Here is a 13,334-nt window from a genome sequence, read left to right as displayed (position 1 = left end):
ACGAGCTGGTGCGTCAGGGCATGAGATGCTAATTTTCTCCATATTTCCCCCATCTAAGATCCTGAAGACTTTATTCACACACGTTGGCTGTCTGTCTCCTTTTATCAGAATGTAAGTTCCACGGGGCAGAGATTTCGGTCCACTTTGTTTGCAGTTGAACCCTCAGCCACTGAGGAATCGTGGCCAATGCACAGTAGGCACTCAGTACATCACTGCAGAATGGATTCACTGGTTCCAGAAGAGGCGGGGTGGGGGGTATAGCTCAGTGCTGCAGCGTGTGCTTAACATGCATGAGGTCCTGGGTTCGATCCCCAGTACCTCCGTAAAGAAGAAAAATAATAAAAATTCTATTTTTTTAATCTCAAAACAAAATCATCTCAGTCTGTTTAGACTTTGCATCAAGGGCATAAGGGAGTGAGATGAAAGGAAAACTACCACAGAATCCCAGCTATTCTGAGATTCCCTGAATCCATCAACCAAAACACTCTCTCAAAACCCTGGAGGCTTGTCTACGGCAAGGATGCACGACCAAGTGGTGCCTGTCCACCTGCAGACCCACACATCCGACCTCCGAGAGCACACGCAGTCACATCTTAGCTGCGCACTCACTTCTCCCCGTCTCCTCTCCACTTAACACCCCGGATGTGTGTTTTGTGTGAACTACGTCCCCCTCAGAGTTCATATGCTAAAATCCCAACCCCAGTGCCTCAGAACACAACTGTGTTTGGAGATGGGGGTCTTTCAAGAGGTAATTACGGTAAAATTAGGTCATTAGGGTGAGTTCTAATTCGCTTCAACTGGTGCCCTTTTAAGAAAGGAGACTGGGACACATAGAGGGAAGACTGTGGACAGACGCGGGGAGAAGATGGTCGTCTACAGGCCAAGGAGAGAGGCCTCAGGGGCAGCCTGCCTGCCAATGCCTGGATCTCGGACTTCTGGCCTCCGGAACCGTGAGTAAATAAATTTCTCTCGTTTAAGCCCCTCAGTCTGCCGTACCTTGTTACACCGGCCCCAGCAAACCGAAACCATGTGGAAAATCCCGTGGGAAATGTGTTTTTGTTAAAGGATGCCCCAGCTGGACGCAGGTCAGCAAACTGCTCGGTAAATGAAATGGTGGGGGTGTCAAGTAAGGGGGGGGCGGGGGGGACCAAACAAACAAACAAAGGCATAATGTGCTGACACTTTTTTATATTTGGTATTTGTAAGTCTTTTTAAAAAAATTTTTTTCAGGCCATTTTTTTTCCTTAAAAAACAAACAAACAAAAAAAGCAACCGACAGCAATGCTCTGTACAGGTATAACAAACATTAGAAATATGCATCATTCCAAAATAGTTACAAGAAAATTACAGTTTGAGAGTCCACACCAACACAGCCTATTCATAGGTGCCCCCAAGGCGGGGAGAAGCCACGGCATGTTGAGTACGCGGCTGCTCCACGTAGCCTGAACTCAGAGCGTGGACTTTGGAGGCAAGTCAACACCAGTCACCCACACTTGTTTAGTTCAACAAGTGCAATCCAGCATTTTGACAGAAAACCAGGCTTTTTCATCCCAGATGAAAAGCAGACATTAATCAGCTGCGGAGCTGGCCCCCGACCCCCAGGAGCTTCTGACTCGGGGATGCCCAAATCCAGGGGAGTCAATTATGCCAAAATCTAGCTGGAGGTCTTTCTATGGCCACAGGGAACAGACCCAAGCATCCTTTCCTCCTGGTGCTAATCATCACTAAATTCACCTTTGGAGGCAAGATGTCCCTGCTCTTGGGAGAAGATGTCAAGGGACTAAATCCCCTAAACCAACTAGTCCCACCCTGGCTGGCTCTCTGTACGCGGTTGTCAGATACTGAGCAGGCGCATTCACACCCTCCTCCAGTCTTCAGTCATCGTTCCTGGGAGGGTTTGGGGCAGGAGCTCAAAAGCACTGCCTCTTTTCTGTGACCAACCTCCAGCCCGTGTGTCCTTTATATTTACACATTCATCTTCCCTTTTCAATCACTGTGCTATAAATACCCTCACCACCCGCCTTGGCCCGTCCCCAGGCCTCTTCAGGATGCAGAGAAACATGGTGACCTTCGTGTGACCTGCCCATTTGGAACCCAGACCTCTGCACCGCAAGCCTTCCTCCCAGGACTGAGAGTGACGTCGGAGAGCAACTTGTGGCGCTGCTGCTCATTTCCCAAGCTCAATCCGGGCGGAAAGGCGGAGGATCTCTGTTTTTTGCATTTTTATACAATATGTTTATCATTATTGTTGCTTTTATCTTTTAAAGGAATCTTTCAAGTCCTTCCCTCTGACTTGATGACGTGGGCAGGGCGTAGTATCCATGTGGGATTTGACAGCTAGACACCCATCACCATGGTTTTCTGACAAACTGGAGTGGGAAAGGGTGTGACCCATGGAACTGCTGCCTGGAAGAAGTCTGGGAACTCTCCAAGATCTGCGTGCGAGGGGCAGACCAGCATGACGGTTTGGAAGCCACCCGCCCAAACCCAGCTTCACTCCACACCCCGGGAACAGCATGGTTTCCCTGATTCAGACCTTCTGAGCCAAAGGCCTCTTTGAAGTGGAGTCCAGGGGACCCAGCCTGGCCTGGCCAGCCCACTCCTTGAAGGGCCCGATACTGAACTGAACTGCTTACGACCCAAGAGAACAAAGGATTCAGCCAAAAAGTGCAATTTCTGCTCGGGAAGTAAGGTTGTCCCAACACACGACACCACCATCACCACCTCTCCTTTATTCCTTTAAGTACCTCACAGGGAAAGGGAGATGAGAGGCGTACAGCACTCAACCTCTGAGCCAAGTCAAGGGTCTTCAATACATTGTGGTTCATCCTTCATAACCCTAAGATACTCATTCTCCCTGTCCAGTCAGTCATCAAAGTGCCGGCGAGCTGAGGAGCATGGCAGGGTCGGGAGACGGGCTCTCCCAGGCCAACCATGGCCGGGGCCCTCGGAGGAGACCCCACTCCCATTTCCAGTAGGACACACTGTCCTAAGTTTACAGCAGGATCTACTACTGTGGAAAATGGCCACGGAGCTCCGGGGACCTGGTAATTCCTTCATAAGACCTGGACACTTCATTGCCTATCAGAGGATAAACTCAACACATCTTCAAAATAGAACCTGAGCCACAGTATAAAATAAAAAGAAACAAATCCTGTCATGTTAATGCCTTGAGAAGTTTACAGATTATGTACCAATAAAATAAATCCACATAAATTCAGAAATTCTTGGTAGAGACACAACTGAAAGCCAAAAAACACAATTAATCTACAGGTTTTTTTTTTAAAAATCAAAGTAATTACAGCAGCAGTAGAGTGAAAAGAGGTTTTAAAAATAAAAATTACATCTTTGATACAAATTCGAACTTTGTACACCTCATTTCAAAGGAATGACTGTTTTAAGAGTTTAGTGTATATATATATATGTATATATATATATACAGTAGATACGGATATGTGTCATTGCAAATACAGACTAAAGCCAGTAGACTTTGAGGAAAGAGGGATTAATCTGACACTGTTTTCACACGCAAGTGTTCACAGATTGCCACGCTTTTAAAACACACACACACGCAACGCACATGGACACACAGAGACACATAAAATGCCAACCTGAGTAAAACGTGACTACCTACCAAGAGAGCCTCATGAATCACTAAGTCACATATTGCACCTTTAAATAATCCTTCTTACCAAACACAGAAATGAGAAAAAAGGTGGAGTGGGGATGACAAAAGATTATTGTGTCACCATGGGGTTCCTCTGTGTCCCCCCACAGAAATTCCTCGGCGGGGGATATTTAGTTTCCACTTGCACTCAACCAGTGGGCAGAAAATGTGGCCATCTGAAGCATCTTTGGGGAAGAAGAGGAGGGGAGAGGGGGAGAAAGAAGAGAACACAAAACAGGGGATGGGGAAGTTGGGGGGTTACGGGGGGAGACCTCCTCTAGATGAGGACAGGAATGTTACTGAGAAGGCTGAACCTCTGATACTAGACTACTGTTTAAATATTCCGCCTGTTCCAATTATGAGATTCAATACAAAAATAGAGATATCTACCGAGTTTTGCCTGTGGAAGCACAATTCAGAAAAGGCACATGTTCAAATAGAAAACCCAGGCAGAGGAGGCACCGGGTACCCCTCCCTCCATGATAAGCATCCACAATTACGTAATTTTCCACCAGCTAGATTCCAAGATACAGTAGGTAAAAATAGACCTCTGATACTTAAAATATATTCAACCCAACACAATCCTGGCTTTAGCGTGTGAATCATATAAAATAGTCTTTTAAAAAAAAAATGTCTTGGAAAAGAAAAAAGAAAATCATAGCTCACTTTTCCTGGTGTTCTGTAATTCTCAAGAAAACAAAAACAGAAACAAAAACAAAAGTGAACCCATCCTGTCGGTAATCAGGAATGTAGATGATTCGCTCGCCACCCATTTACAGCCCGACAGCCCCAACTGCTCATCGGTCGTGTTTGACATGCGCAGCGTCACACTTTCAAGTTAGTTCTAACGAAACAGAACAAAGAATTAGGATATTAGACATAGAGAAACACGTCAACATCGGGGCATTTCCCTTCGCTGCGGGTGTGATGGTCTGGTTAAACTCCAGAAAGGTTTTTCCTTTGGAATTAGGCAATGTAACCGTTTGTCTTTCCAAATGCGGTCACTGGTGCGAGGTTTTCATAGATTGTCATTGCGGTCGTGTTCTGGTAGATGAGATCCACTTTTGAGTCCTTCTGGGATCTGATAATATCCAAAACACACTGATTGAGGAAAACATACTGGTCCTGTTAAAAAGAGAAAGAGAGAAAGCAAATGAGCCCAGGTCCCAGACATTAGTACCCCTCCAACCCTGCCCACTCCACAGAGAACACTTCCAGGTAACATGTGTCCAGAGGTAATAACATTCTGGTGAAATCTGAAACCACAGACGGCAAGATTCTCACCATTAATGATTCTCAACCAGGGGGCAGGGCACACTCCCTACAGGTCCCTTCCCCAAGAAGAAGGACCAGAATCTTGAGGGAAAGGCAAAGAAAGAACGTGGAGGAAATAACCCACACGTACATTCACTCAAAAGTCCAACCAGATTTTCTTGGCTAGTGAGGATGTGCAGAATGAGGAGTACACTCAGTAGAGGGGTGGGTTAAAGGGGGATGATCGAGGTTGAGCTGGGCGTCCCCCACCCACTGGGGGGTGGGGGGGGAGTGGAGAGACTGGAGTAACGGATCAGGGTAGCTCTTAAGGTAAGCACATCAGAATGTACAGGTGGCCACTAAAAAGAGGAGGAAGAGGTTATGCTGACACAGAAAGACATCCACACACTGTAAGAGGAAAAAAAAATCATCACAGGGCAGCATCATGTATAAAATAGGACCCAAGTTTTAAAATATGCTCCGTGCGTGTGTGTGTGTGTGTGTGTGTGTGTGCGTGTGCACATGTGGTCTTTCACAGATATCCATAAAGAAGCCTGCAAAGATACATGTAACCGCAAACCTTGGCTACCTCTAGGGAGTGGGACTGGGAAAGAAAAAGTAAAAGAGAAAAATGTCCTCAATATAACCCTGTACTGTTAAATTCTTCGATATGAACAAATTTATGTTATTTTCAAAATATTTTTTAAAAGGATGAGAGAATCTGTAGGCAGGTATAAGATTTCTGTGTTCCTCAAAAGCAAATAAAAGACTGAGAACTATGATGCTATGTCAGAAAAAAAGATTATCTCTCTTCCGACCAGCATAGGAGGTGACTTCCACCCTTCCCACCACAGCCAGGCTGCTCAGCCCGAAGCACGCAATGTACCCAGGCCTCTAGGACACTCCCTGCTGGACCCAGAAGCACAGCGCATGTTCATAAAGTTGTAAATTGGTACACGGTGATGGCCTGATACGAGATTAGTATTCTGCTCTCATCCTGGTCAAGGTGGACTCAGCCCTACAGCTTTGAGGAAGGCTATTTCTCATCTACTTGCCAGGAATATGCCTTGAACACATTATTTATCAGGAACATTTCAGGGAAAGCCAAACCCAATAGTTCTATACAAGCAACACTGTAGATGTTAAGCATGCATTTTCTCAGTTGGTCACCATCCTCCTGCAGCCATGATCATTGAGGATCTTTAACAGTTACAAGGCGGGGTGAGGATACATTGCTGTGTTAATGCTTAAAGCAGAATTATGCTATTTCATATCATTAATATTTGATAAGTCCATTTCATTAGCTTATTTTAAGGATGGTGGTGGGTGGGTATAGCTCAGTGGTAGAGTGTATGCTTAGCATGCACAAGGTCTTGGGTTCAATCCTCAGTACCTCCATTAAAAAAGAAAAAAAAATTTAAAAAAAGGATGGTTAGGCCTTCTTAGAAACCAAGAGTGAAAAGACCACTTTTATGAGTTTAAACCCAAAGCCAAAGTTCAGAGACTTGCTAAGTTGGTGAGCCAGTGGCAGCAAGGTGAGAAATCTTGATACCATCCCAGTTTGCAGCTCCATCGCTGCTATCAGTACCACTGTGTCACTGTATCAGGTGGTTCAATCCCATAGCAGTTTAGGATCTTAAAAGAAATAAAGTGCTACTTCACAGCCGAGAGCCAGAAAGATCTGGAAGGTGGAATGTTTTAACACACGTGTGTGACCCGACGCCACGTTTAAAACACGAACAGGAAGGGGGAACTGTCCAACACAGGTGCTGGCCTCACCTCTGTCTGCACCATTAAAGGCCTGTGCATCCGAAGGTCGTACACAATCCCATACACGTCCACGGTGTTCTCATTCTCGATCTGGTAGATGAGACGGTCGATGGCAATGAACGTGCCCGTCCTCCCGACCCCAGCACTGAGTAAGAAAGGGAAATGAGCACATCAGCACGGGCTCTCTCTGCCGTAAAACTCTCCAGTTCCCCCATCTGTGTGCACACTTGCTCTCCTGCGTTATCAGGGTTCGAAGGGCAAGCCCAGGACTGTTAACCATCGGCCCAATGGAAACCTCTGTGAGTCAGATTGTACTAGCTTGGAACTAGGGCCCAAGTCCTAAAGCTACTTCCAAGTCCAAAGCCACGAATAAAACACCTCGTCAGAGCTTCTTGAATCTCAGTCCCATTCAAGTTGCCACCACAGTCGAGGATGGCAAGTTCCATCAATTTATTCCCCATAGGACAACAAGGGCCCTCCTTCCTTCTGTCCTAAATTAATTCCTTTCGCTTTAAATCTAACTTCTTATTGTTGTTGAGGAGAGGGTGGTGAATTTTTTCTGTTAAGGACCAGATAGGAAGTATCCTCAGCTTTGCAGACCAAGGGACCCTTTCTGCCACTGTAGCACAAAAGTAACTATAGACAACATGTAAACAAGCGGGCATGGCTGTGTTCCAATAAAACTTTATTTCAAAAACAGGCAGCCAAGTAGACTTGTGGTCATGGTTTTACGGGGATATACTTATCTCCAAACTCATCAGATTGTACACATTCATTGATGTACGATTTCCATATGTCAAAAAAAAAATATTCTTGGGAGAAGGTATAGCTCAAATGGTAGAGCACATGCTTAGCATGCGTGAGGTTCTGGGTTCAATCCCCAGTACCTCCTCTAAAAATAAATAAATAAACCTAATTACCTCCCCCAACAACAACAACAAAAATTCTCAAATAGATAAAATGAACTAGAGCTATGTGTTCCAACACTGTTAAATAACAAACCAAAATGCTAAAGAAAGCAGGCTGCAGAATAATGTAGACATTATAAAATCTGGTAAAAGTTTAAAGCTATATAAAACTATAGAGTTACATACGTATGTAATAAAATACGAAAGCACACAAGAGAAGAATAGAGATTAACTTTAGGACCACATTCACCTATGTAAGCAGGAGAAGGGGACAGGAGACTAGTAAGCAGAGACTTTAATTGCATCTGTAATGTATTATCAACAAATAAACATATATCATGCTTTATCAAATTATTGTTATTCTCTATATTTTTTGTAAGGTTGAAAGAGTTCATAAGAAAACATTATAAATAAGAAATAAATTAAAATATATTATGATTTAAAAAAAAATACCAAGCAAGCAGCCGAACTGGCCCACAGGCTACAGTTTGCCAACCCTTGTTCTAAAGTCTCAAGACTTAGGGAAGAATTTACAATAGCCAAGACATGGTCCCTATTTGGTCCCTATTTACAATAGCCAAGACATGGAAACAGCCTAAATGTCCATCAACAGATGACTGGATAAAGAAGAGGTGGTATATTTATACAATGGAATACTATTCAGCCATAAAAACCGACAACATAACGCCATTTGCAGCAACATGGATGTTACTGGAGAATGTCATTCTAAGTGAAGTAAGCCAGAAAGAGAAAGAAAAATACCATATGAGATTGCTCATATGTGGAATCTAAAAAAATAAATAAATACAAAACAGAAACAGACTCATAGACCTAGTATACAAACTTGTGGTTGCCAGGGGGACGGGGGGTGGGAAGGGACTAGGATTTCAAAATGTAGAATAGATAAACAGATTGTACTGTGTAGCACAGGGAAATATATACAGGATCTTGTGGTGGCTCACAGCGAAAGAGAATGTGACAATGAATGTACGTATGTTCATGTATAACTGAAAAATTGTGCTCTATACTGGAATTTAACACAACATTGTAAAATGACTATAAATCAATAAAAAAAAAGTTTAAAAAAAAAACAAGAAATCCATAGTCCCTTATCCAAACCTTTATTGAATTTGTAAAACCTACCTACCGCAGTCCCTCTTAGGCTTTTTTTCCCCCAAAGTGTCCATCTTTATCATTACATTTGAAGTCCGTCACGCACGGAGCGCCACCTGCGTACCTGCAATGCACCAGGACTGGTGACTCAGGAGGGCTCTGCTTCATGTAGTCACGAACAAGGTACCGAAAGTTGATGAGCAGGTCAGTGGTGTCGGGAACACCGTGGTCAGGCCAGGAGGTGAAATGGAACTGACGCAGAGGGTGACTCTCACTTGTCTGGATCTAGAAGCCAAGAGAAGCGGTGAGATCCAGAGAGGAAGGCAAGCAAGATCCAGCAGCATCTGAAGGCTGAACTGCTCACAGTGAAAGCAACCAAGGATAAGCCAGTCTGTTTAAAACAGGTGAAATCTATAGACATAAGTATGACATCGTAAGGGATTCTCAATGGTTGTGAATCGCATTATTCATGTGGGCCGTTCAGTGCATGATTAACTGCTCTGACAGCATCTCCAGAGGAGGAACTGAAATACTGAGGCCAGAGCCTTTGAGACACAGCAATTAGTACAGAGTTAATAGCTGATACACTACAGCAGTGAGACTTATGAGATCTTTAAGGATAATTCTCATAAACCAGAGCCCAACCCACAACCCCCCATAAAATTCAACTCCACTGAATCTACTTCCAGGCTTTTCTTTCCATAATGTGCAAAAGTTTCATCTCCTAGTATGTTTCACTTAATTACACTCTAATTTCCCCTCATGGTAATTATGCATTCTCCACAGCCATCCCCTCTAATAGCTGAATAATTACAATGACCAGATAATCTATAGTTTAGTTACCTATTCTCCAAAAGCTAGATCTTTGTTTGCATGGTTTCCAAATTTTCCCTCCAGTATGGATAATGCTCAGATTCATCTTTCTAAATAACAAGGCTTCTGCTGTACTTAAGATTATTTCTTTAGGACAGATTCTCAAACTTGGAACCACCAGATCAAAAAGGAACAGATATTTTTATACCTTTGATGTAAACTGCAAAGGGTTATACTAATTTACATGGCCATCAAAAGATATCAGTGTCACTCATGACACGACTTCTATTTTTAAACACCCTTCAAAATATAAAAAGGATATATAAACTGACTTCCTAGAATGCCTACATAACTTAATTAGATTTGCTTTCATAACTTTTTGAGGGATGGGAGGCCATGTGTATATGCCCTGGAATCTTATTAATGTAACTGTCATCATAAACTGTTTCAACAGCAAATGGCCACTCCTGGTGTCATATTTCCAGCCAAACAGTCCAAAAGGGCCTTGTAACAAAAACTCTATGAGCAAGTCACCTGGAAGTGGACGGAAAGGAGTTACAGATGCTGAGCCATGCTCTTAAGATTCACTTTAAGAATATATGTGCAGTAAAAAAAATTTTTTAAAAAGTTCTATCAAGCCATGAAGACATGGAAGAAACTTAAAAGACCTATTAGTAAATGAAAGAAGCCAGTCTGAACAGGCGACAAACTGTACGATTCCAACCAAACAACATTCTGGAAAAGGCACAGCTACAGAAACAAAAAAAAGATCATGGTTTCCAGGGGTTCGGGGAGAGGAAGGGAGGGAGGAATGAACAGATGAAGCACAAGGGATTTTTAGGGCAATGAAATTATTCTGTATGATACTATAGTGGTGGCTACATGTCATTATGCATTTGTCAAAGCCCATAGAATGCACAACATCAAGAGTGAACCCTAATGTAAACTGTGGACTTCGGTTGATAATAATGTGCCTATGTTGGCTCATCGATTGTACCAAATATGCGACACTGATGAGGGATGTTGAGAGTAGGGGAGTATATATGGGGGGGGGGGGGGTTATGTGAGGACTCTCTGTATTTTCTGCTCAATTCTGCTGTGAACCTGAAACTGCTCTAAAAGAATAAAGTCTATTAAAAAAGTTTTTTCAATTTTTTTAAAATTCATTTTAAGAATAACCTATGAACTTGTCCTTAAGAAAGTAAAGCTAAAGGGTTGCCCTAAAGGATAAGCAGATACAAATTGTTTTATTCTGTAGAGAAGAAAGCAAAAATATTTTTCTGATGCATAAAGAAAATTGGTTAATATCAACCGAAAAAGTACCACCCCAAAATTAATATATTAATTAATTTTGTGTAAGACCTATCCATCTGGACCTCTTACTTACATTTTTCACCGTGAAGTCTCTGATGGTCCATTCTGGAAGGACAATTTCTGACGTCATTGCCACAGTTATGTCCCCGTAGTCCTGAGCCTGCTTGGAGGGCCAGTACTCCTCACATTTGGTCTAGAAGAAAATTGCATTTTTATACAAGACTCCGATCCCATCACCTGCCATCACTGAAGCCTCCCAAGGGAGACCAGATACTGAAAACTAGCATCAGGGTTGAATTCATCCCTTAGTTGGGTTCTATCTGACCCTTGGAATTTGGGGATTTTTTTAAATTTACAGTTCCTGCCAACTCTTTCACATCTGGGAGTTTTCTCGTAAAAATCCAGATTTCTGGCTTCTCTTGAAAAATCAGAAGACCTGACCAACACTGAGCCCCCATTTCTGCATGAAAACTGATTTACAGGTAAGCAGCAGCTGCTCCTTCACAGGGGACCCCAAGCTCACCCAGCTCTCCAGGCCCCACAGCGGCCACTCCACTAACTGCTCGCTGAACTACACTTCTCCAACTGACCCACAACCCTAAGCAGCAGAAGAAATGAGAACCTTTCCCAATTCTTTTTTTTAAAGACATTTTTAAAATTTTTTTTATTTTTTAATTTGGGGGTGGGGGGTTAGGTTTATTTATGTATTTTTAGAAGAGGTACTGGGGATTGAACCCAGGACCTCATGCATGCCAAGCTCTACCACTTGAGCTATACCTCCCCCCCAATACTTTCAGATATACACTAACTGCAGCACAAATATACAAACACCAATAGAGAGAATCAGGTTACATCACTTGGGAGTATTTGATTTTTATAAAGTCAGTGGGCAGATGTGAACAAAAATAAAAATCAGGAAACAACTGCTTCCTAAGAATACCTGAATGCCCATTTGGTAATTGACTTTTTCAAAAATGGGAGGTTTGTTTCACTTTAAAAAGAGCTGCCTGGTAATAACATACAATGGAAAAGAATCTGAAAAGAAAAAATACATATGCATGTATATGTATAGCTGAGTCACTTTGCTGTACACCTGAAACTAACATTGTATCAACTACACTTCAACAAAAAAAATTTAAGAATAAAAAAAAGAATGCCTGCCTCCCACCTCCAGAGAAACTGCCTCTGGCCCAAGGATCTGTTGTTTTGTTTTTTTTGTTTGTTTGTTTTTTTTTCAAAGATCCTGGTTTCTGGACCACCGCTCCAAGAAAGAACACAGAACTGGAACACTCATGGAGTTTTTGCCCAGCTTGGTCTCCTAGCAGCTGGATTTATGTTGCTAACCTCATAGGCAAGTTCTTAAACTCAAGCCTCAGTTTCCCCATCTATAAAATAAGAACACCTCACAGGGATGTTAAAGCTAAAAACAAAACAGATGGAGAATCTAGTGCAGAAAACACACTGGCTTCCCTCCCCTTTCACCCAGGCAGGAACATCCACTTCCCTCTCGACTTAAGACGAACAAGGACCCATCTAAATTCATCTTCTTGTTCTCTGTTCATTTAACCATGTCATTTTCATTTATCTAACAGATATTTATGAGAATGTTCCATGTGCGAGGTCCTGGGCTCAACAGCACCAAAAGGTTTATTTGCATTCATAAACAGTCGCCTTTCGTTTTTATAATTACCTGTTCTAATGCAAGAACCTTCTGAATCACAAGTAAACAAGAGGGTGGGAACCCCCTCTTACTGTTCTTCATTACCTTCCCCTCCCCAACTCCAGCCCCTAGCGCAGGGCCTTACACACACCTGGGGCTGGATAAACATCAGCTAAGTTAAGGTGAAAAAAAAAAAAAGGACTTAAACAACATCCAGTGGGTTCCCACAATCACCTGGACACCGCTATTCAGCGCCTGCACCCGGGGGCAGTGGAAGCAGCAGCATCGAGAATTATCGGAAATGCAACTCTGGGGTCCAGCACAGACCCTCTGAATTAGAAACTGTAGGCGGAGCCTCCTTCCCGGTGATGCTCATGCACGTTAAAGTTTCAGAATCACTGGCTTGGGGACTCGATTCCTGTCCTACTCAAGTAACGAACCAACATGAAAAGACTCACAGAGCACAAGAGATCCTACTCCTCAGGCACAGACTTTGTGAATTTAGCCCATGTTCTTCAATTCTCCTCGATATGGAAACAAAGGATTTTATGACTAGAAGAAAATCTTGTCTTTGATGGTAGTGGCTGAGGGGGTGGATTCTGGGCCATCACAGGGGAGCGGGAACTGCTGAGACTTACCTGGCAGTAAGTCTGAAATTTTGCATAAAGAAAGGGTCCTGATGCTAAAACCTGTTTGAAAATCACTGGGCTGATCAACTTGGTCATCTCAAATTGACACAACATTGTACACTGACTATACTTCAGTTATAAAAAAAAAATTTTTTTAATAAAGCAACTCAAAAAAAAAACCTGTCATCTCACAGATGAGAAAGCTG

The 13,334-nt window shown here is 42.9% G+C and overlaps 1 protein-coding gene across 1 annotated transcript in view; it reads right to left on the bottom strand.

Moving 5' to 3' along the window:
* Nucleotides 1–1,168: 1,168 nt before the first annotated feature.
* The window catches only part of PTPRJ (protein tyrosine phosphatase receptor type J), a 153,097-nt gene continuing 140,931 nt past the window's right edge, over nt 1,169–13,334 (bottom strand). Inside the window, exons 22-25 of the mRNA XM_032488679.1 lie at nt 10,913–11,032; nt 8,837–8,997; nt 6,701–6,836; nt 1,169–4,792 (exon numbers count right to left, since the gene is read on the bottom strand). Coding sequence (XP_032344570.1) covers nt 4,634–4,792; nt 6,701–6,836; nt 8,837–8,997; nt 10,913–11,032 — 576 coding nt within the window. The 3' untranslated portion in view covers nt 1,169–4,633. The remainder of the gene's footprint in view (nt 4,793–6,700; nt 6,837–8,836; nt 8,998–10,912; nt 11,033–13,334) is intronic.

Source organism: Camelus ferus, chromosome 10, assembly GCF_009834535.1.
Source record: "Camelus ferus isolate YT-003-E chromosome 10, BCGSAC_Cfer_1.0, whole genome shotgun sequence".
Classification (NCBI taxonomy): Eukaryota; Metazoa; Chordata; class Mammalia; order Artiodactyla; family Camelidae; genus Camelus; species Camelus ferus.
Note: the sequence above shows the minus strand (reverse complement) of the source record. Positions and strands in the feature narration are given on the sequence as shown.